General features: G+C 56.6%; 1 protein-coding gene across 2 annotated transcripts in view; it reads left to right on the top strand.

The window, feature by feature from the left end:
- The window catches only part of ATP7B (ATPase copper transporting beta), a 51,369-nt gene extending 28,784 nt beyond the window's left edge, over positions 1–22,585 (top strand). Inside the window, exons 6-22 of one of the 2 annotated variants that reach the window (XM_053665570.1) lie at positions 1,307–1,468; positions 3,551–3,627; positions 5,072–5,246; positions 6,647–6,880; positions 7,540–7,631; positions 8,315–8,442; positions 8,539–8,693; positions 8,879–8,959; positions 11,047–11,241; positions 12,883–13,065; positions 13,275–13,440; positions 14,601–14,744; positions 15,858–16,000; positions 17,387–17,590; positions 17,693–17,810; positions 18,878–18,980; positions 20,034–22,585. In XM_053665570.1, coding sequence (XP_053521545.1) covers positions 1,307–1,468; positions 3,551–3,627; positions 5,072–5,246; positions 6,647–6,880; positions 7,540–7,631; positions 8,315–8,442; positions 8,539–8,693; positions 8,879–8,959; positions 11,047–11,241; positions 12,883–13,065; positions 13,275–13,440; positions 14,601–14,744; positions 15,858–16,000; positions 17,387–17,590; positions 17,693–17,810; positions 18,878–18,980; positions 20,034–20,307 — 2,634 coding nt within the window. In that variant the 3' untranslated portion in view covers positions 20,308–22,585. Of the gene's footprint in view, positions 1–1,306; positions 1,469–3,550; positions 3,628–5,071; positions 5,247–6,646; positions 6,881–7,539; positions 7,632–8,314; positions 8,443–8,538; positions 8,694–8,878; positions 9,014–11,046; positions 11,242–12,882; positions 13,066–13,274; positions 13,441–14,600; positions 14,745–15,857; positions 16,001–17,386; positions 17,591–17,692; positions 17,811–18,877; positions 18,981–20,033 lie in introns of both variants that reach the window. The other variant, XM_037132445.2, reaches the window with a different exon arrangement.
- Positions 22,586–23,375: the final 790 nt, after the last annotated feature.

Genomic DNA, 23,375 nt, shown 5'->3' with positions numbered 1-23,375 from the left:
TTCTCGAGTGGGGACACACAGCACGGTGTGACAGCGTGGCACAGCTCCCACTGGGCTCGACTTCGGGCTCTCACGCTGCAGGGACGCGTCCTCACCTGCTCTGGGACGGTCCCCTCAGGATGCTCTCTGCAGCAGTGTGGGAGAGCAGACCCAGAGCGCAGCTCTGTCGCTCCCTGGTGTGTGACTGTGGACAAGTTCCCAAACCTCTCGGGGCTGAGGGTACTGAGGCCTGCTGTGCAGGGTTGGTGTGAGCAGGATAGTGCCTGGCAAGTTGCAAGTGTGCAAAGAGTGGCACCTATGATCACCATAGAAGTAAAAGGAGAGCTTATAGGCACCGTTGAAATAGCTGTAGACCTTGTAAAGTTCTGCCACGTGCCCCTGCAGCCTGTTCCTCAGGTCCCCTGCCAGGGCGCATGCACTCTGCTCACAGGTGCGCTCGCCCCTCCTTTCCCCTAATTCCACACTGGACTCTCTCCTCTCCTCTAGTACTTGATGCTGGGGTCGCTGGTGCAGATTTCCAAGGGCAGCTCTAGTCTCATTCTGGTGCTCACGACCCTTCCGACTGCCCATCAGGTGCTGGCTTAGCAGCCCTGTCCACTCGGGTGCCCAAGAGCCTTCACGGGCACCCAGCCAGCGGGGCGCGCTTCCTGTGCCCTGCCGCGGTTGGCTGTTGCTGGTTGCCTGGACACGCCCTGCCTCTTGTCTTTTCCTGCGTTTCTCCTTGATTTCCCCTGGAAGTACCCTGTCCATACTCTGGGACTGCCTCAAATCCCATCAGCTCCATCACTCAATTCTAAATTCTTCCCTCGGTCCATAAGGAGCTGTTGACACTCTTGCCGTTGGAGTGTGCAGAGCCCCGTAGTAGAGGGGCCTCAGCAGCGGCCGCAGAGAGGAGGCCAGCCGCACTGGGGACCGCAGAGAGCGTTTTGAGAGCCCAGGAGGCCTGGAGAGCTGCGCATCCTGACCCTTTCGAGGCAGGGAAGGTGCATGCGTTGTTAATTCTGGAGCTGCTGGTTTGGGCGACTGAGATGGATTGTGGGCGGCTGTGAGGGCTCTTCACTGTGAGAGCCGAAGTCAGGCCTCCGTTGCTGCCGTCTGCTTAGCCGAGTGGCTGCGTCTCGTGTACCAGAGCTGGCAGGGACTCGCTGCTTATCTGCTTGAAGCCCCTGGGGGAAGGTTCGGGGTTTGGAGGTGGGAATGAGGGGTCTTGGGGGGCGCTGTGGAAGGCGGGCGGGGTCGGGGGCTGTGGCAGCCTGTGCGCCCCCGGATCCCGGGCCAGTGGGGTTTCTGTCCTCTCGTGCTGCAGGTCACCGGCATGACCTGCGCTTCCTGCGTCCACAACATAGAGTCCAAACTCACGAGGACCAACGGCATCACCCACGCCTCTGTGGCCCTCGCCACCAGCAAGGCCCACGTGAAGTTCAGTCCTGAAATTATCGGTCCACGGGATATCATCAGGATTATCGAGGTCAGTCAGTCATTTGACAAATTGTACCCACCTTTAAAAAAAATCACCTAAAATCCTTTTACTGTCCCAGTGGAAGTAAGGGGAGTCATTTTAAAATAAACTGTAGTTAAGCGAATAACAGATATTCCAAGGGGCAAATTCAGTGGATGGGTGAGAAAATGTTGGGGAAAAGAGACGTTATTGCTTTAGCTTCAGGTATTCCTGGGAGACATCAGTATCACCCAAACACCTGGTACAGTACGGGGGCCAAATTGTACTTTTTAGGTATGATTGGTGTCTGCACCAGGTGTCTACAGAGCAAAGAAATGTGGTTGAATTAACCTGCATGTTGCTGCTTTGCTAGGCCTGCTTCATAACGGCGCAGTTGGGTCATTTCTCCCTTGGAGAATCAGTTGGAGAAGCTTGCGTGTGCTCCTACCACTCCGTTCCCCTCGGCTTGTCCACAGACGCACTGTTTCCTTGTTAAGGCCTGTGTGATACCATGAGCGGGAGGGCGAGGGGGCGTTCTAAATGGGCTGGGACAGTCAACACAGTAAGAGTGAGTGGAGCTGAGTGGACTTACGACGTGGAACATCTTGTAGCAGGTTTAATCTTCAACGTTCTCTTCATGGTGTGTGGGTGTGAGCACATACTGCATGCGTGAGAGAGACGTCTGTTGCATGGCTTAGCAGAGCTTTTTTTTTTTTTAAGATTTTATTTATGTATCTTTAGAGGTGAAGGGAAGGAGAGAAATATCAATGTGTGGTTGCTTCTAGTGAGTCCCCTGCCGGGAACTGGCCTACAACCCAGGCATGTGCCCTGACTGGGAATCGAACTGTGATTGTGTGGTTCGCAGGCCCGCACTCAATTCACTGAGCTATGCCAGCCAGGGCATAGCAGAGCTTTTTGGCGTGTAGATAACACCGCCACTGCTCACTGCTGGCCAGTGCCTCACACTCAGAGGCAGACAGCCAGCTTCTTTATCAGGCGAGGAGAGATCCCAAGTGGGGTTGAGTATTTTCACTGATGCCCAGCTGAAGGCTGCTGGGTTGGCTTTCAAACCCAGCTCTTCCCTTGCCATGCTCGGCCCTGCGAGGCCTTTCCGCTGCCCCGCAGGTCTGTGCTGTGGCGTTGGTGGGGCTCAGCCGCCAGACCGCTGCACGGAGTAGTGGGCGGAGTCGGGGGTGATCTGCGAGTGGCCCGGTGCCCTCTCACGCACAGTGCCCGTGCTGGCCTCCGCCGAGTCCGCTGAGTGTGGCGCGGCCCTTCTGTCCTTACTCGAGGGGTATTGCCAGTGTCTGGCGTCCGTTCTCCTGATTCTGGGGCATCTATTTCTTGTATAAGTAGGCCGGTGTTAGCCGTAAAAGGGTTTGTCTTGAGACAGTCTTTCTCGCGCCATAACTGTAATTTTTGCATAAAATCCCAACAGCAGAGTTCCGAGGCCCCTGTTCATATTGTGCTGGCTGACGGGACATTTGCTGGCAGCCTTTTCTGTGTGTATTCGTCAAGGATGTGAATATACACAGTGATCAGATCAAATGAGGCAGAGAGGGCAACGGAGAGAGGCGACGAAGGAAGTGCTTGAGTGAGTCCCTGGAAACAGCACCAGCTCCAGACGGGGTTTCTGTCTGGTCCAAGCAGTGACAGGCTGGAGGGGGCCCACTGGCTCTAGGTCTTCCGATAAGGCTGGGCCTCGGGGCAGGGGGCTCGGCCTCTCGGCTAAGGCTCAGCCTCTTCATGCCCAGCGAAAGCAGCTGGCCATGCTGTTTCTGGGAGTCCTTGACTCAGAAATTCTGAGCTTGCAACTTAACACTGATCAGCTTTGGGGGGCATTGCCACTGCTTCCCGGAACCTGCCACCTGTGTCGATGTGAAGGACAGGAATGCCGTTCCTCCTCGCGGACGATGCAGCCTCTCGGCGTACGTGGTGCTGATCCTCCGAGAGGGATTCGAGTAAAGAGTTGTGGGAGGAAGACCAGCGCACTCTTCCGAGGCAATTTTAGGTTAACGTTCTGATTTCAAAGGAGATACAACCCTTTCTACCAATGCACACTTTAACCGAGCGCCTCCCCCTTGTTTCCCACCCTCTCTCTTCAACAACAAGGAACTCGGCTACGGTGCTTCGCTGGCCCAGAGGAGCCCCAGCGCCCATCACCTGGACCACAAGGTGGAAATAAAGCAGTAGGTAGAACAGGAGCGGTCAGCCGAAGCTCCTGTCTTCCTCCCCCTGGGTCTGACTCTGCCTCCTTCCGTGCTTTTCGGGGCCCCCGCTGCTCTGGCTCCCCACTGCGTCACCCACTCGGACTGGCCACCTGTACCCTTGTGACGTTAACCCTCTGGTGCCACCCACAAGGGCTGCTGTGATGGACATGCTCTGTGTCCGCACCACCCGGTGCGGTGGCACTAGCTGCTGAGTGCTCCAAATGCAGCCCGTGTGACTGAGGAACTAAATTTTTAATTGCACTTCTTTTTATTTGATTTTAATTTAAACAGCCACCTACGGCTGGTGGCTACCAGATGGGGCAGCCCTTTAGCTGGAAGGAAGGAGCGTGGATTTTTTTCTTGTACAGTATTTTAAGAATCTATTTGAGTGGGCTCTAGAACTAGGACCCAAGGGCGAGAATCGTGGCCAAGTGGAAAGAAAATGGCCCGGGAAGCAGGAGGCCTGAGTGCGTTCATTATTTCAGATGTTCACACGGTCATTCAGTAAATGTGCGGGCACCGCGCCAGGGGTAGGGGATGAAGAGAGAGTCCCTGCCTCTGCAGTGCCCACACCCCTGCCGGACAGGAGGGTGGGCACTGGCTGAAATGAGGGTTGGGGGGCCAGTCCGGGAGGCCGACCAGCACAGGACATGCGATCTGGTCCTCAGAGAACGAGTGGAAGTGTGTCCCGGGCTGGGGGAGTGGGGGTGTGGGGTGGAAGTGAGGGTCTTCCAGGGGCACAGGGGCAGGTTTGCTGCGGTCGGTGTGCCCGCGGCGTAGGAGGGACTGGCAGGAGAAGCAGATGAGAAGCTAGTGAGGGGCTCATTCTTGGGACCTTGGGTGGCCGCCCGAGGGCGTGGGACCCTAACCTCACAGGCAGTGGTTTTCAGAACTCAGTTAAAGTGCGTCACTTTCCTGGCCACTTGGTTGGCATTTCATAGCTGCTGAAGCCAATGAGGCCACAGCTGTCACTTGAAGGCCACCCCCTGCCCCCTTCTGTCCACTTCTGGTACTCAGTGAGACAGCTTCCCTGTTCTTTCTGACTCCATTAGAAGTGGAGTCTAAAAGACAAGCATACGACCAAGTTGATACTAATAAGAGATTGTTTTTTATCTCCATTTTGGGGGGAGGTTATGTAAGATTGAGTCTCGAAAACAGATCACCACGCCTGTGGGTTGAAGGTAGCACATCAGCCACAGGCAGGCATGGGCTGGTTCTGGGCATCTCAGGAATGTCCTTGCCGAGAAGTGTAGACCTTTAGAGGTCAGTGTCAGGGAGAGAGCCTGCCTTGCGTTACAGCCCTCGGCGGTCTGTCCCGCACTCATGACAAAGGCAAGTCTGAAGCCGAGTCCTCAGGAGGGGCCCGGCCGTAACCCCGGCAGTGGGCAGTACGTAACCTGTCGGTGTCGCCCGTGGCTTCCAGGTGGAGGAACTCCTTCCTGTGCAGCCTGCTGTTTGGCGTCCCTGTGATGGGCCTGATGGTCTACATGATGGTGACCGGCAGGGAGCCCCACAAGTCGACAGCCCTGCACCACAACATCATTCCGGGACTGTCCGTCCTGAATCTCGTCTTCTTTATCCTGTGCACCTTTGTCCAGGTGCGTATCGGGTTCGGAAAGGAGTCCCACCTCTACGCTACGTGCCTGAGTGCGGCCAGCGCTTTGTTGCCTCTTTCCTCACCCACCCCAGCCAGCTGAGGCCTTTTTCCGTCCTGTGACCAGCAGCACGGTGACCTCCAACTCAGAGGATGTAAGAGACCTGTTGGTCGCAGGTGGCCGACGTCTCCCTGGCACGGCGGCCGCCATGCTGCAGGGGCTTGCTTGTTGTTTACCTGAACTCGCCTTTGTTGTTAGAAGTGGCAGTTGTATCACATGGAGCTCATGCTTCTCTTTAACATCTTGAGTGGCAAAGGTGTGGCCCTGAGGAAATTATAATTTAAAAGAGACAGGTCTCATGGGACTTCTGGTTTGGGGGCAGCCTGAAGGAACTAGCCATGTTTCTGTTGGGAAGCGTGGCCTTGTGTATTTTGGAATATAAAATAAAACTCCTGATTTAATCATGAAAAGTTTAAGCTATCTAGAGGCTAGTCTTTGTAGGCCAGATTTGTGGGTTTTTTCTCTATTTTATTTTTTTAAGATTTTATTTACTTATTTTTAGAGAGGGGAAGGAGAAAGAGAGGGAGAGAAACATCAGTATGTAGTTGCCCCTCGTGCATCCCCAGCTGTCTGTGCACCTGGCCTACAACCCAGTCATGTTACCTGACTGGGAATCGAACCAGCAACCCTTTGGTTCACAGGCCAGCACTCAATCCACTGAGCTACATCAACCAGGACTGTATTTTCTCTTTAATTCGAAATGTAATACACATTGATTGTAAACATTCTGAGCCTCACTGAAGTAGAAATAGAAAAGAGGGAGCCACTCTTCGACTGCTCGCGCCCCGCCTCCAGCCCGATGCCATTCCCCAGGGTCACCTTATCGTCCCTCCTTAACACTGGGTGTGTGCCTTTCATCTGCATTGGTGGTATTTACCCGTGAATGTACGTGTGTCTACACGTTCACATAAAGCGGCCACAGTGCCTTAGATGTACTGATTTGTAACTGGCTTTCCCACTTAATCGAGTGATACAGGCATCTTTCACTCTAGGCCTTTGTAGATCCCGCACATTCTCGTTAGGGAGCACAGAGCGCTGGCCACGGTATGAATGAGGTGTGATGTGGGTCACCGTTGTCACCATTCTCCTATTGAGGGATGTGTAGCTGGTGTACTTGGAGTTTTAAAGGTCTCCCATGCCCTTGATTATTTGTTCCTGTGGCCACCAGTAGCCTGAGTCAGGAAGCACATTTCAAAAATGTTGATCACAGAGGAGAAAAATAACATCAACATTGGGGGTGAGCCCGGGGTCTCCGCCAGCCCCAGGGGTCTCGGGGCCTCCGTTCGCTCCTTGGACAGCAGGCCCTGCTTGTCCCAGCTCACTGCCCGCCCTCTGCCTTCCAGTTCCTCGGCGGGTGGTACTTCTACGTGCAGGCCTACAAATCCCTGAGACACAGGATGGCCAACATGGACGTGCTGGTCGTGCTGGGCACGAGCGTCGCCTACGTCTACTCGCTGGTCATCCTGGTGGTGGCCCTGGCCGAGGAGGCCGAGAGGAGCCCCGTGACGTTCTTCGACACGCCGCCCATGCTCTTCGTGTTCATTGCCCTGGGGCGGTGGCTGGAACACGTGGCCAAGGTAACTGCAGCTTCAGGCGAAAGCACCGTAGAGGCAGCGCCGCAGATCTTAGTTCATCTGAACTCCGTTTAGGCTTACTAATTACACACAATCTAGAGAGAGACTTAGGGAAATGTGAGACCTGCCTGTAATTAGGTGCCTCCACCACCGAGCTGCAAGTCGGTGGCTACTTCTAAAATCCCAGCTAATCTGGTAAATTACTCAAACCTTTGTTCAAGTGCATCGGTCTTGGCAAGCGCCCTGGATTTCGGGTCAGAGGTCAGGCCGTCTCTCAGCGCCTACGCCGCGCATGGCTTGTGAGCCCAGAAATGCACACTGCCACCGTCCGGCCGTGCCCCTTGGAGCACCATCCCCGCATGGCCCTCGGCCTTTTACCTTGTCTGCGAACAAGGGGGCTCTGTCCCTGGAAGACATGGGATTGAACCTGAAATAATTGTCAGTGGGTAGATCGGTATTGGTTTTTTTTTCCTTTCGGTCTGAAGTGTAGTTCACTGAACTATGTGGCATTGGCGCGTGCAGCGTGACGAGGCCCTGACCGTGTGCAGACACGGGCAGCGTGGCACAGCTTACGGACGTGCCCTTCGGTGTCCTGTGTTGGGGGCAGCGTTTCCTGCAGGTGTCAGTTTACAGCAGCTCTTATTTTACGTTCTGGTTGTCAGAGCAAAACCTCAGAAGCCCTGGCCAAACTCCTATCTCTCCAAGCCTCAGAAGCCACCGTGGTGACCCTTGGTGAGGACAACCTAATCGTCAGGTGGGTTGCCTTCGCCACCCAGAGTCCTCGGTCAGTGTCTGTCCATCAGGGTGACTCGCATTGAACGCCCGGCGTATACATGACACTGCACGAGACCTTGTGAAGGCGGGCGAAGACACACTCGGCGAGGTCCCTCCTGCAGTCCAGTGATGCACACCAGGCATTTAAATACCAAGAGACAAGCCCAAGTTCACGGTGGTGTGTGTGTGCTGGGTGCGGGTGAGTGGCCCTGGGCTTCAGGAGAAGCTGGCCGCAGTCAGGAACAGCGTCGCAGGGGGCGCGGGGTGAGAGCCGGGCCTTCCTGGAGGGATGGAGGGCGCAGACAGGCTGAGACGGGTTTCAACCCTCCCAAGGATAAAAAAGGAAGTGCCAGTAGTTTTCTTCTCCACGAGGTTGGCCGATGTTAAAAATAATGGTTATTCTTATTATTGCTGGGACTTATTTACTGTTTGCCATCTCTTTGTACTTAAAAAAAAATAAAACTTGTGAGGAAGGGACTACTACTATTAGTGCCCTTATTTTAAAGGTGAGGAAAACAGAATTTTCGCGCTGCTGCTCTCGGATGAGGGGCGTGAGGTCAGGGCCGCGTCCGCCTTGCTCACGCTGTGTCCCTGCACCTGGTGGTCACCAGGCTGAGGCCCAGCGAGCGGCTGTGCGTGTGACTGGGGGGCCGTTTGTTGCAGAGAGGAGCAGGTGCCCGTGGAGCTGGTGCAGCGGGGCGATGTCGTCAAGGTGGTCCCCGGGGGCAAGTTCCCAGTGGACGGGAAAGTCCTGGAAGGCAACACCATGGCCGATGAGTCCCTCATCACAGGTCAGCGGCCTGTTTTGCTCTCCCTCCGGCCTGGCGCCGGCGCTGTTGCTGGGTCTCCGGAATGGGGCCCACAGCCGCCTCACTCTCCTCCTGCAGGCGAAGCCATGCCCGTCATGAAGAAACCGGGGAGCACGGTGATCGCCGGGTCCATGAACGCGCACGGCTCTGTGCTCGTCAGCGCCACGCACGTGGGCAGCAACACCACCTTGGCTCAGATTGTCAAGCTGGTGGAGGAGGCTCAGATGTCGAAGGTGCAGGGAAAACATGAGAAACAGAATCCCTCCTGCCTCCTCACTGTAGAAACCACCCTGGGAGTTCCGCCGAAGCAGGCGGACGCAGGGCGGAGAGTCGATGAGGGAACAGAGGATCCTGGGCCTGGTCCGTTCCCACGGTGCAGGTTGTCCTTGACCTCGGTCTTGGTGTTTTATTTTCACAGGCACCCATTCAGCAACTGGCCGACCGGTTCAGCGGCTATTTTGTCCCATTTGTCATCATCATTTCAACGTTGACGTTGGTGGTATGGATTATAATCGGTTTTGTTGATTTTGGTGTCGTTCAGAAATACTTTCCCGTAAGTTGAGCGCCGTGGGCTGTGTGGTTGTTGGGTTTCAGACGCTCTATTGCCATTAACTCTGTCCTTTCACGCCTTCGACTTGTTGGGCTTTAATTACGTGTTGCGTCTTGTGAGCTTGCTTCGAGTACTGGCAGCAAATTCCTGAGCCAGGGTGGGACGGTCACTTACTGCTGGGGGCTTTTATTGAAGGTGGCCTCTGTGTCCTCATTAGGTAATTTCACAGACTTGGCTCTCAATTGCAATGCTTAAAGCATTTACCTCAGGCAGTACTGACCATTTGGGGAGTTCCAAAGCACACCCCACAAAAAAAAATCGGTCACTTTGGGTTTTGATGGCATGATAATATCATTTAACACATTTTAGGAAAACTATATATATTTTTGCTGTTTGTGTTTATAAGGATCATCTTTAACCTTGCAGCTTCCCAAGCAAATGCTAATAGCTTTTTAGTGAATATTTATTTATTACACATTATATAGGAGGCAAATGGAAGATGCATTTTTGAATTTAAAAAGTGGGTGAAGAATACTATCTTAAGGAATGTTGTTTTATCCAAATTATAAAAAGGTGAAAAATACAAAAAAACACAATGCTTTTCTGCTACAGAATATGGAATCACATCCATAAAAATCAGTGATTTGTCACGGGAGTGATTTCATTGCCCCAGGGGCACTTGGCCACATTTGGAGACACGACCGTTGTCCTGACCAAGGAGGGGAGGCCCCTGGCACCCAGTGGGTGCAGATGGGGACACTGCTCACACCCTGCCACGCACCAGGCAGACCCGTCAACAAAGAATGACCTGGCCCCAATTGTCAGTGGTGCGGAGTCGGGAGACCTTGGTGTGCGGAAAACACTGCTGGCCCACTTAGGGTAGATTTGATAACTGCCTAGTGAGTAGAGCAATGTTTACCTTATTTTTGAAAATGTCTCACATTTAGCTCAGTGTAATGTGTATTTTACCCTAGAGCCCTAGAATAAGAAACTGCAACTATAGAATGGATAATATTTTTTAAAAACTATTTTTACCTGTATTTAAGACATATCATATTCTTGGGGTGCATGCCATTCACAGAGATGTCATTTTCTCCCCCAAATTTTCTATCTCGAAATGAGAGAATCGCTTCTCGGCCTTTTGGCTAAGATCAAGTGAAATGAGAAGTGCCCGAGCTGGACACGCTCTGACATTTGAGGAGACCTCAGTGCCGTTAGGGGTAACCTCTGACTGTATTCCTAGAATTTGCCCTTGGCCGCCCGAAGCTTCTCTCTTGTGGGAGCGCTGAGCGCTGTCGGCCTGCGGCGGTGGGGAGACCCAGCCCTGACGAGGCTGGGAATTGCGGCTTCCCACTGCTGCCTGCCTTTCTGTCTTACTCTGGCTTCTTTTGTTTTATCTGCGTTGTCAGGGAGGATGCTGGCAAACGAGGTACTGCATGTTCCTTTAAGATACTGTCATGGCCTTGCTCTCTGAAAGTCCCTGTAGGGACAAGACTCAGGTCACTTCTAGAAGTCCACCCAGTCCCATTGGAATGACAGCTGTTGTTCTAAGAATTACCGTTTAAACACACACACACACACACACACACACACACACATTGTTTTTACCTCTAAGAACTGCATTATGTCTTAAGACAGCATGTTCATCTACCTAAATCCAACTGTTTATATGAAAATTAAATGGCCCTTTAGTAATATATCTTACTTCAGAATCTTGCCTTTCACAGTCGAAGAATAAAGGGTAGACGGAAGCTAAGGAAGTTGCGTTCTGTGTCCTTGATTTAGAAAACACGCTTTTCATTGTAATTAAGTGAATATAGTGTCTCCTGATTATATTCCAGAGACACTAGCCATTTTAAAACATAAACCAGGATGACTGAAGCTGTCAGAATGCAAATGATACCAGTGTGTGCCACCGTGCTCGGAGAGGAGACCCTTATTTTGTTTGGGGGGATTTACAAAGAAAACAGCAGCGGTTTAGGCCTCTGGGCGGTTTTGCATTTCACTCCCCGCCTGCCTCTCTCTCCTGTCCGCAGACGCCCACCAAGCACACCTCCCGGGCCGAGATGGCCATCCGCTTTGCCTTCCAGACGTCCATCACCGTGCTGTGCATCGCCTGCCCCTGCTCTCTGGGCTTGGCCACGCCCACGGCGGTCATGGTGGGCACCGGCGTGGCCGCCCAGAATGGCATCCTCATCAAGGGTGGCCAGCCTCTGGAGACAGCCCACAAGGTGGGTCCCGGGCACCAGGGCTCCTGGCCGGCCTTGGGGGTCATGGCTGGGCCGATCCTGTAGCTGTTTCCTACACGATGTTATTTTTTTAACTCAGAGGACTGGTGACAGTAGTATCTGTGTGAATGTCACGGGAAGAGAGACGACAGAGAGAGGCCGAGGGTCTAGCACTGTTTATCGAGTCGAACAGGAAGCCAGGGCTGGTGGACCACAGCTGCCGCAGCAGCTGCTAACTGTGGCAGAAGCGACACTTTGTGAACTGCAGGTGATTTAATCCAACCGACAGCTCTGAGGGGGTGCTCACGGTGCCCATTTCCCAGATGAGGGAAGTGCAGTGGGAGGGCCAGGCACCTTGCCCAGAGGCCTGCACTGTCAGCGGCAGAGCTGAGATCCACACCCGCAGGGCGGCGCCGGCTTGGCATCTGTGTGGTCGGCACAGGGACCCTGTGACTGTGGGCAGTGGAGTGATGGGCAGTCGTCTATGGGAACCTTCCCTTGGCCATGGGTACCAGTCCTTAGCCTTCTGTTGACGTATTCAGTATTAGCTGAGCATTTACTATGTGCAGGTCCTGTGTTGGCCCTGATCACGGTTCTTAATGATCAAGGGTGCAGAAAACCAGGTGCGCAGTGAGCCGACGGCAGGGCGCGAGGCTGGCGGGTCAGTTTGACAGGGGCTAGTTATTTGCTGAATAATAAATGAGGGACCGAAGGAAAATCATTGGGAAGCACTGGTAGGACATCAGGCCGCTAAGGGGAGAAGGGAGGCAGAGGGGCCGTGATGGGCCCGGGGGGTTATTAAAGGACTCGGAACGTAACCGGAAGAACGGCAGGGAGCCGTGGAGGGGTCCGTGTCACGTGGCTGGAGTACCTGGTGGGAAGATCCGGCTGCAGACGAAGGATGGGCCCTTGGGAGGCGTGACCTGTTGGAGGAAGACCAGGCGGTAGCGTTGCAGGGGCCAGTGCCCCACAGCGGAGGCAGAGCGGGGCTGCTGTGTATTGAATGGGGGGGACTCTGCTGGGGGCGCAGCCTGAACATGGGCAGTAGGTGGTCTTCCCTGGGGTCACCTGAGTCCAGGGGTCGGCGGGTTCCCGTGTGGCTGCCGCTGACTGGCTGGCCCGCCTGTGGGGACCAGTGCGGAGCTGCGGTTGACCGAGTGGAACAGGCCTGAAGACTGGCTCCAGCCTTACAGGTTTCCAAGGCCGGGAACGCTCCCTTCCTTGAACTTGGAGTGAACTGCCAGAGAAAGCCGCAGTTGTCCCCGCAGATGGCAGGAGGCAGGGGGACAGGCTGACGCCCAGAGCCCTGGCTCCCGACCTGACCGAAGGACAAAGCTGCCGGTCTTTCCATTTCTGCCCGGGCGACGGTGATGTGCCATCTTCTGTGGGCACATCCGCGGGAGCTTCTGTCTCAGCATGGTTCCGGTCGAGCCACAGTGTGGGTTTTCTGACCAGGCAGAGAGGGGGCCTGCTTCCGCAGGGGGGTGGTTGGACCTTGGGGCCGACGCAGACGGTCGTGGCAGGGAGCAGGAAGGAGCGCTGCCTGCGTGCGGGCATTCGAGTGAAGTCGTGTCTCCAGGTGGCGTGCACCCCGAGTCCCTCCCACCTGTACTTGTGGCAACCGGCCTGTGCTTGTCCTGGCAGATAAAGACTGTGATGTTCGACAAAACCGGCACCATCACCCACGGGGCCCCCAGGGTCATGCGGGTCCTGCTGCTGGTGGACCCGGCCACACTGCCGCTCAGGAAGCTGCTGGCCGTGGTGGGGACTGCGGAGGCCTGCAGCGAGCACCCCTTGGGCGTGGCCGTCACCAAGTACTGCAAAGAGGTGCGTGGGCCCGGGCATCGCCCATCCCCCGCTCCTCCCCCAGGGTCTCTCCCCACAGCTCCTTCCTCCTCACAGGCTTTCGTCCCAGCTGCCTGCGGGGAGGCCTTGGCTCTGGGGTCTGGGTCGCCCTGTCTGGGGTCCCTGTCCTGCCTCTCTCACCTCCCCTCTCCCTGTTTTCTGGCCCCTCGCCCTGCTCCCTCCCTTCACAGGAACTCAAAACAGAGGCCTTGGGATACTGCACAGACTTCCAGGCTGTGCCAGGCTGTGGCATTGGCTGCAAAGTCAGCAATGTGGAAGGCATCCTGGCCCACAGCAAGCACCTGAACGAACGGGCCCCTCACCCAAACGGGGTTGGCAGTGTCCCCGCGGAAACAGGTACCCCTGGCTTTTGCCTCTGCCGCCCAGCCTGCCAGGCCGGGCCAGGTGGCAGCGTGCCAGACCACAGAGAGCGCCGCGCCAGGCACGCCACCTGCTCTCCCTTCCCCACCCGCACGCCTCCCTCCCCGGGAAAGTGTGCAGCTTCTCCTGTGTTCTCTGTCTCGTCTGACTCTGCCGCTAACCGATGGCAGACAAAGGTAGTCCACTGGGCAAATCTATAGGGTACCTCTCATACTTTTAGTCTCCTCTTTCTTATCCTGAGTTGGCCTTGCTGCTCTGGAGCTACCAAGCAGACATGTGGGGATTCCGGTCTGCTCTTCCCAGGCAGGAACCCAGCCACGTGGTAGAACTCGGGTGGGAGGTTGTATTTCCAGAGCTGGCCAAAGTCAGGGGAAGCCTGTGATGGGAATGGTCCGTCCAGGTGAAGAAGGGGCATTGCTGGGAGTGACAGCTGCTTTTGAATAATGGCCCGTCTCATTCTAAGGGCCGCTTGGTAGCCCTGGGCATAAGGGTGCAGAAACATCCCACCCCCCAAACCGAAACCTGTGTCTAGTGTTTTTTCTTAAGGATGTCGGTAGTTGAATCTTGCTATAGACTTTACTGTTAGAAGCCTTGTATTGCCTTCTAGCAACTCGAATAAAGCCCTAGATAGACCTTTCTACTTTGTTTCTAAGGACCGGTCCGCGCAGTGACGCCTAAGTTACTGGTACACGGGAGGTGGCCGGTGAAAGAGTCTCCCAGCCTGTGAGGAGGTGTAACTCTGAGAGATCTCAGAGAAGTGGGCGGACCGAGGGCCGGTCAGGCTGGGTCACCCCTGCCGAGCAGTGAGGGACCGAGTCAGCACTTGCCTTGGTGCTGGAGAAACACAAACAGCCTGGAAAGGAAGCAGCAGGTCCCCTAGAGGCAAATGAGGACGCCACACAGTGTTTGATATGTTTCTGCCATTTTCACACGTGGAGCGTGTGCCCTAAACGCCTGTTTTAATCATGCCCACCTGTCCTGCACGCGGTCCTTCGGGTGGTGGTGAGCGGCGCCCCCTGGGCTCAGGGGTCTCAGAACGGGAGGCGGCACTCGCACCGTGACCAGCGTTCTGTAGTGTCTGCTGCTCTCACGACGGACGTGTGTTCTCTGGGGTGACCACCGGCTCTTTCCACTAGACGCCGCCCCCCAGACCTTCTCCGTGCTGATTGGGAACCGAGAGTGGATGAGGCGCAACGGCTTAGCCATTTCCCGTGACGTCAGTGACTCAATGACCGACCACGAGAACAAGGGCCACACGGCCATCCTGGTGGCCATCGACGGTATCACTGCGCTCGCGCCTTCCTCCTGCGCGTGGAGATGAAGTGGCCTGGGGATGGGGGGCAAAGATGGATTCTGCCCTTTAAAAAAAAATAGCCCTTCCTCTCTGTCGATTCTGGCCCTGCCTTGGCAAAGGGGCCTTGCTGCCCTCCTCCCGAGGCTTTTCCTGTGTCCTCTCCCCATCCTCACCCCAGAGCCGCTCCACCCGGGCAGCGGCTCCGTGATCCTGGAAGTCAGTCCTCCCTATCAGTGCGGCTCCCGGCCAGGCCGACCTGGCCGTGGTGGGCCAGATGGGTCACAGTGCAGGAGGTCTGCCTGCCTGAAATCACGAGGTCTGGCAACTGGCCCCCGAGGCACGTGAAATCGCGTGTAGACTCAGTACCCAGCAGTGCCTTGGGCTGTAGGTCTCAGAGATTTGGGCCTGCTTTCCCTGGTGTTAGTTTCTGTTCACGGAAGTAAAACTGTTGCAAATGGGAAATAACTTATGTTGCCGTCTTTTGACTGCTCTAGCCAAATTTGTCCTCTTCCCATTCTCTTTTTCCCTCCTGCCACCCCCAGCCCACCTCCTAAGTCCTTGTGAACCCACAGTGCCCTCGGCTCATCGGAGCAGCGCTGGCCGGCCCCTCGAGGGGCCAGCCCCCTGCAGTATCCCAGTCACCTTCACTCCGCTCCCCTCACACCTGCTCAGCATCTAAAAGATCCACTCAAAAACAATTTCTACGCAAGTGGTTTTGGTCATAAAAGAAAAAAAGAAAGTATTAGTTTTCTCGCTGTTCAGACACTTCATTGCTTTCTAAGTAGCATTTGTTGTGTTTGTTGTATTTTAATAGCTAACGTATATTGAGTTATGAGCCACGTACTCTGCAAAGTAATAGATGTACCTTGCAGAACACCTGGGAAATTCTGAGCGCTATAAAGAAGAAACTGGAATCACTCATTACCTTGCCCCTCAGAGCCCAGCTGACATTCTGACAGCCTTTCCAGGCTCCTGGATGCATTTGTCAATGTGTGTAGGTTTTACAGAACAGAGTCAAACCACGCTGCGTCCTGCAATGGCCTGTTTGCACGTGATGCATGTGGTCTGCTGCGGTGCCCTCACTGCGCTGTCCCCGCAGGGCTGCTCTGTGGAATGATCGCCATCGCAGACGCCGTCAAGCCGGAGGCCGCCCTGGCTGTGCACACCCTGAAGAGCATGGGTGTGGACGTGGCCCTGATCACGGGGGACAACCGCAAGACAGCACGGGCCATTGCCGCCCAGGTACGGGCTGGGCCCTCTCCCCTCCCCATCACCGAAGTGGTTCTAGGCTCATAGAAGCAGTTTGAGAGGAAAAGAAATGCCCGTGACCTGGTGCTCAGCTCTGCGTCTGTGCTCCCCTGGCCGGCTGCCTCTCCCACCAGGTGGCGTCTCCCCCCAACCCCACCCTGGGGTCACCCAGCTGCCCCAGCCTGGGCCTCCCCACTGTGGGCCTGGGGGCTGTCATTCATGATGGAGCAAGTGCAGCCTGGAGAAGCACTTCCATCTTCCCCGTGAACCAAAAGGAACCATGGCTTCAGGGGTGACATGAACAAGCAACTCTGGGGTCCTTTTGTTGAAGGCATGTTTTGCCAGCTCCCACTTCCCAGCCATGGGTGCAAGACACGCAGTGGCCCCCCGGCAGCCCTGGGCTCTTGGGTGTGGGCCGTGCGGACAGTGCTGCCGTGTGCTGTCACAGCCTAGAACATGGGGCTGGGGGGGGGGGCTCCAGTGCATCTGCACCCCTCCTCCCAAAACACGCGTCGGCTTGTACGATTTTGGAAATGAGTTGCTCCCTGTGAGGGAGGCAGCAGTGCCCCTCTTCTCAGGGCACTCCTCGCTAACGAAGGGTGTGCTGAGTCACTCCCCTTCCTGGTGAAAACTCATTCATCCGCCCAGCAAGCACTTACTAAGCGCTGCCCATGTGACAGCAGACTCCAGAGGGCCGTGAGGGGAGGGGGTTCCTGCCCTGAAGGAGGCCCTGTGGGGAGGGTGGTCCGGTGACCAACTGTGCATTGAGCACTCGGTGCTTCTGCAGAAGAGCGCGCAGGGCACGTGGGAGCCGCCAGCTCACCATCGGCAGGTGGGGCCGGGGGGGGGGGGGGCTTCCCAGGGGAGGGCCTACTTGATCCGGAGTGGTCTGAGGAGGAGGAGGGCGCAGGCTGGGGGGAGGCAAGCTGACCTTTCCAGGCAGCATGGGTCACGGTGCGATGGACAGCAGGGAGCCGTGTGGTGCGGAGCTTGGCTTGTGCCTGCCGGGGCCACGAGGCCGGGCACTGGAGACGGGCAGAGGTCTAAGGGGCCTTGGGAGCAGGCCGAGGAGTTGAGATGTCCCAAGGACATGGGTCCCCTGGAGGACTCGGCGCAGGAGAGTAAATGACCAGAGGGTCATGGTTTAGGAGGCCAGGGCGAGGGCCCCAAAGCCCTGGTCTTGGGTTGGGGTCTCAGCTAAACTGGCCACGTGGCCTGGAACTGGGAGGGCTTAGTGACTGACGTCATCGCCTGGACCTTGAGGCTGGGGTTGGGGGTGAGCAGGATGACTCTTGGGTTTCTCGACTGTCCCTGCCCTCTGCCAACACCAGCTGCGTTGTCACACACTGATTTTTGGGCTGCCGTTCCCTTTCCTTTCAGGTTGGCATCAACAAAGTCTTCGCGGAGGTGCTCCCTTCGCACAAGGTGGCCAAGGTCCAGGAGCTCCAGAAGGAAGGGAAGAAAGTGGCCATGGTGGGGGACGGGGTCAACGACTCCCCGGCCCTGGCCCAGGCGGACGTGGGCATCGCCATCGGGACAGGCACGGACGTGGCCATCGAGGCGGCCGACATCGTTCTCATCCGAGTGAGCTCACTCGCTGACCCCTCCTCCCCCGTGCGCAGGCCAAGGGTGCCCTCAGGGCCGCGGGGCGCAGCCTGGGCCTCAGCAGCGGTTCCTCTCCTGCAGAGCGACCTGCTCGACGTGGTGGCCGGCATTTGCCTGTCCAAGAGGACGGTCTGGAGGATACGGCTCAACCTGGTGCTGGCGCTGATCTACAACCTGGTGGGGGTCCCCATCGCGGCAGGTAAGGGGGCTCTGCCGGCCCGGTGTCCGCTGCACTTGGTGAGCAGCCCACCTGGCTGGCCGGCCAGCCAGAGGATTTTAGAAAGAGTTGATTTCATTATGTTCTCCGCTTGCTGAGTCTCTGAAGGTCAATGAGGATCTGCAGAGGCCGCCCAGACCTGCATTCACTCTGGTTCCCTCTGCAGAGCCGCCCAGGGGGCTGACTGTTTGCTCACTGCGGCCCTATTTTCTGAGCCATGGGTTACACACATGGTCTGGGAAAGAGTCATCATTAACAGTGTGGGGCCCCTGCTACACGCTGGGCACCCCGACTGGTGTTTTAGAGCCTCGCCCTGAAAACTCATCCCGCCTTAGACTGACCTCTGTCAGAAATGATCATGGGAAGACCTGGGCTGCTTCTGCCTTATAGCTCCTCCCTTCCCTGTTGGATACCGAGTTACCAGATATGAAAGAGTTCCAGACACTTCCGCAAGGAAAGGCGCCCGCCTGGGCTGAGCCTAAAGTGTTTAAACACGCTGCTGCCGCCTCAGGTGCCCCGATGCACTGGAGTGGTGGAAGGAGCCTCACTTGACCAGGCAGCATGTCCACCTGAGCCTCCTGCACCGAGGGGAGGCCCGGCCAGTGTCACTCCTGCCCCCAGGGCCGGCACAGGCACCAGTTCCCACCCGAAAGGCTCTGGCCCTGTCCTGGGGCTTTTTGCTCCATGGTGCGGAGACCAGCCGTGCAGACCCATGTATAGCTCTGGAAGTGCAGGCTGAGTGCTCCCACAGTCCCTGCGTGTCCTGGGACAGGTGGTGGTCACCCCTGTGGTCCCCAAGAGCCCCTGCCCCCTGGAGCTTCCCTTGAAACTGGTGATGGCTCCCGTGGACGGGCCCAGGAAGCCTGGGTGGGTAGGAGACCCAAGGCCCCTCAACTGCGCCCCCCACTGCCCAGCTCTGAGACAGCCCCGTGGACGTGTGGGTGCGGGGCATGGCATCCGGGCCGGAGCCTTGCTGAGACCTTCCTGGTGGGCCCTCTTCCTGCGCCCCCCTGGGGGCCGCAGAGTGAGTGTCGCGTCCCCCTCTGCAGGCGTCTTCATGCCCCTCGGCATTGTGCTGCAGCCGTGGATGGGCTCGGCGGCCATGGCGGCGTCCTCTGTGTCCGTGCTCCTGTCTTCGCTGCAGCTGAAGTGGTGAGTCCTCACCGGCAGAGCCGCCGGCACGGGGCGGGCTTGGGCTGGCGTGGGTGTGGCAGACTCCTGGTTCGTGTACCGAAGGCCGGGACCGGAGGGACCTAGTGGAGCCCGGCGCTGTTTGTACAAGCATTTATTAGCACCGAGAGCCCGTAATCTGTCACTGAACAGCCATCACCTGCTGGGCCGGGCAGTCGTCCTGCTGCGGACATAACTCGGCTATGGCTGCGGCGCCGCGCACCAAGGAGCGTCCCTGGGCGACTTCGTCCTTTTGCCAGTACCCCAGAGGCACTTCCACAAAGTGGGGGGGTCAGCCCGGTGGCGTCACCTGCCGCTCCCAGGTCGCGCGCCCGTGCAGCACGTCACTGCGCAGCACAACACGGGACTAATCCAGGCACAAGGGAGGGTGATGCGGCGGTAGACGCGGTCGCCTTGAGGTTACGGCTGCGGGCGTGACGCCGCGAGGCGCTTCATGCAGGCTTGTCTCGCGGACGGAATCAGTCCAAAAGAGCAACAGAAAGCGTAGTGTCTCCATAAACCCTCCACGTGACCGGTCGTCATCGTGGCCCAATGTCGTGCCGCGCGTGTGTCCAACAGGCAGCATAGGAGGTGTGTCTACACCAGCCTCGCCACACACCCGGGGGTCCGGGTTGTGTTGTCACCATGGCCCTGACATCACAATGGCCATGACGTCTCGAGGTGACAGGAATCTTTCGGCTCCATTACACTCTTGTGGGACCTCTGTCATGTACGTGGGTCCGCTGCTGACCGAAGTGTTGCTGTGTGGCCCGTGATGGAACTTGTGTATTAACAGGCTCCCTGTTTTGAAATGGGTGTTTACTTTTACTTAGAAAGGCTTTCATTTGATAAAAGGCAGTGACAGCCTCCCGGGCACCAGGCATTTGGACAGGTGGTGCTTGAGTGGGCAGCGTCCGCCCGGCCCCTGGGGCTCGGCACTGTGTGTCACTGGACGACCGGGGTGCGAGGCCTTTACTGGGCTTTGGAAGCCTGTGTCCAGAATGGTTCAGACGCTCATGGGCTCTCACTCTGCAGGTATAAGAAGCCGGACCTGGAGAGGTACGAGGCCCAGGCCCAGGGCCGCCTGAAGCCCCTGACCGCGTCCCAGGTCAGCGTGCACATCGGCATGGATGACCGGTGGCGGGACTCCCCCAGGGCCACGCCCTGGGACCAGGTCAGCTACATCAGCCAGGTGTCTCTGTCCTCCCTGAAGTCCGACAAGCCGTCTCAGCATGGCGCCACGGCCAAGGACAGTGGGGACAAGTGGTCTCTGCTCCTGAATGACCAGGACGAGGAGCAGTGCATCTGAATGCGCCCATGTGGCACACACCCAGGGCCCGATGTCCTCGCTGGCCTGCAGCTCTAGCCCCGCAGGGCAGCTCCGTGGCCAGCTGCAGGGCAGGCGAGGCCTCGGGCACTTTGGCTCCTGGCCAGGCCGGGTCTTTCCTCCCTGTGGCAGGCGGCGCTGCCCAGATGGGGCTCCTGGGTGGGACCCCTGCCTGGATCCCGCAGGCCCCAGGCGAGGCTTCGCTCGTGCCATGGGGTGGGTCTGTTGAGGACCTGGCTGGGCTACAGTCGGGGGGCAGGGGCGAGATGCAGCCAGCCCTCCCCACAGGCCTCTGCTTCAGCCTCGGGGATGATTCCCTGGGAAATGAGGAAACTCTCACCTTGACCAGACTGAGCTGAGCTGGGCTGCAGAGCTCATGGGAGACCTTGGTGCCTTGCTCTTCATTCTGACACCCACGAACATCACTTCTCTACGACCAGTTTACCTCACGTGTGCCCTTTAGTTTCTGCCGCTTCCATCTCTCTCTCTTCTGGCCTTGACCCTGGGTGGAGGGGCACCCTCGCCATCTTCCAGGGCAGGACTGACATCCTTACATCTCAGCTGCTGTGCTCAGTGCTTCGGCAGTCAGGTGCACCCTCCGGAGGGCCGCTCAGACTCCCCCCTGGGCCTGGGACAGGTCGTTCTTGCCTGGGGGCCACTTCTCCATCGGGGCTGGTCTTCCTGCCCCTCAGACAGGTGCTGCCCAGCGGGAGGGAGGGGCTTGCTTAGAGCCTGAGACTCGAAACCCTGCCTCCTGCAGTGTCCCTGCTTGGGCCATGGGAGCTTGTCAGGGAGGCCTGTGCAAGCAGGAACCTCCTTCAGGACACCAGCAGCCTCCGTGCCATGGTCTGCCATGTGATGTCACTCAGTCCAAAAGAGAAGTCACGTCAGGGGTGTGCCGGGGGTGTGGGGCTCGAAGGAGCGATGCCACATCAAAGGGGGTCATGGCTCCCCTCCTCATGCTCCTGCTGCTTCTGCATGTCCAGACGGTGGTGCTTTAGAACAGGGGTGGCCGTGACCTCCCAAGGGCAGAGCCCTTTTGTCGTTTTCAGCGGCTGTTTGTGATTGCACGACATTGGAAGGACAGGAATGTGGCTAGTTCCAGGCTTTGCAGTTGCTGGTGTGGGAATAGACTGGTGGAACCAGAATCTTAGAATTCTAAGTGCTCTGCCTAGTCTGGATTAAAGGTGAATCCCTTGTCGCAGGCACAGAATCATTTTATTTATTGTCAGTTATTTTCCAAGGCCACGCTGAGAACTCTTTATACGTTCCCTCTGATCCTGCCAAACAAACCAGCAGAGGGGATGCTGCAGTCCACCCTCCACAGGCAGGGAAGCGGGCTCCGAGGGTGAGGGTCCTGCCCAGGGTCACGCAGCCAGGACCCGTGTCCGAGCAGAGCCCGAATCCAGGTCTGCGGGCTCTGACGTCTTTCTCTGCTGCCGCGGAGCCCGGAATGTTCCTCGATAAGAATAAACCAGAAAAGGCCCTTGCTCCTGGAGGGACGGACCAGCCAGGGGGTGTGCTCATTGGTGGACGTGGAGTGAAATTTGATCACTAGGCCATGTCCCCTTCCCTTGGATGAGTTGTTTCTGTTTTTGCATCTGATTTCATTTCTGCCGGGTCTTGCCCTCTAAAATCCAAGTGCAGGGTTGCTTTGTGTTTTTATTCTTTCAGTCTTTTCTTCCCCAGCCCCTTCCTGCCATGGGTCCCCGATCATTGTCATTCTTGGCTGTATTGGGGGAGCGTTTATTGTCACCTGACTAGGCTAATCATTTTCAGAAGACTAATTGCAATGATTTTTTTAAAGTTTTTAGGACCATCCACATGTTTATATAGACATGAAGATATTTATGTACTGTATAGAAAATAAATTTTTAGATGTTCAAATTGGGTGGGAGTTGGAACAATTCCTGCTTCAGAAACTTTTCATGCTCTATTAGAATAAAGCTTCTTTTAACTCATCAAAAAAACCCTGCTTTTGGCTGGCCCTGTCTGAGTGAGCAGCGCTGCCTTAAGGGAGAACCTTGAGGGGGCTGGCTTTGCTCTTAGTGCCCTTGGAGGGTGGCGGTCCTAGCCATGGCCGCTGAACCTTCCCGTTGGCCTTCCCCAGCACTGGGCGATTGGCCTGCCCTACTGGTGTGTGGGGAGCCCTCTGAAGGGTTGCCCATGTCAGGGCGTCTGTCCCCCTGGGCACCCAGCCCCAGTTACCCTGGTGATGCACCCTCTGGTCAAGGGGGTGGTCCAGAAAAGGCCGTTCTCAGATGGATGGGCGTTAATCTGGGTGGCCGTGTGCTGGCCTCCGTGGCCCTGTAGGATCGGGTAGGAAAATCGTAGAAAAGTCTGGACCCAGGGGCTCTGCCAGGAGGGCTCTGGGCATCTCGGGGGGGCAGGGAGGGGTGGGGGCAGAGTCTTTATTATCCAAACCATGGGGCTTGAGAACAAAAGGCGGTATCATCAGTAATAATACCAGGCCCACAGGGACCATCACAGCCAACTGGGACATGGGGCCTGGTCCCTAAAGGACAGACGGACATAATGAGGGCTTCCCTGGCACAGACTGTGTCACTTTAGAACCTGGATCTAATGGCAGGTTCCACAAGCACACTGATGACATCATCCTTTACCAGATTTCGAGGTTGGCCCCTCTCTCACATGCTGATACCAGCACTGTCTGGTAGAATCCCTGGGGCGGCTGAGCATCCACTGCACCGCGTGCTGGAGCCTTCACAGGTTTGCACCACGTGCCGCACGCACACCACGGAGCCCCGTCCGTCCTCACACCTGCAGCCTGGCTCCTGGGTACCAGGTATGGGGATTTCAGGCTGTAGGCGTGTCTCGTGGTGGAAAGGAGGGGTTGATGCTACCTTAGAAAGGTACCGGATTTCTTTAGAAGATAAGTACTTGCTAAAACTTGAGCACATTTCTTTGATTCTTCATGCAGCAGAACAAATCATAACATCCATCCATTCCCGACAAGTTTCCTGGCTTTGAGACCTTCATGCAGAAATAAGGGGATGTAATAATTCTAGTGTTTTTTTAAATGACAATTG

Source organism: Artibeus jamaicensis, unplaced genomic scaffold (genome assembly GCF_021234435.1).
Source record: "Artibeus jamaicensis isolate MK-2021 breed Jamaican fruit bat unplaced genomic scaffold, CSHL_Jam_final contig_415, whole genome shotgun sequence".
NCBI classification, from domain to species: domain Eukaryota; kingdom Metazoa; phylum Chordata; class Mammalia; order Chiroptera; family Phyllostomidae; genus Artibeus; species Artibeus jamaicensis.
Note: the sequence above shows the minus strand (reverse complement) of the source record. Positions and strands in the feature narration are given on the sequence as shown.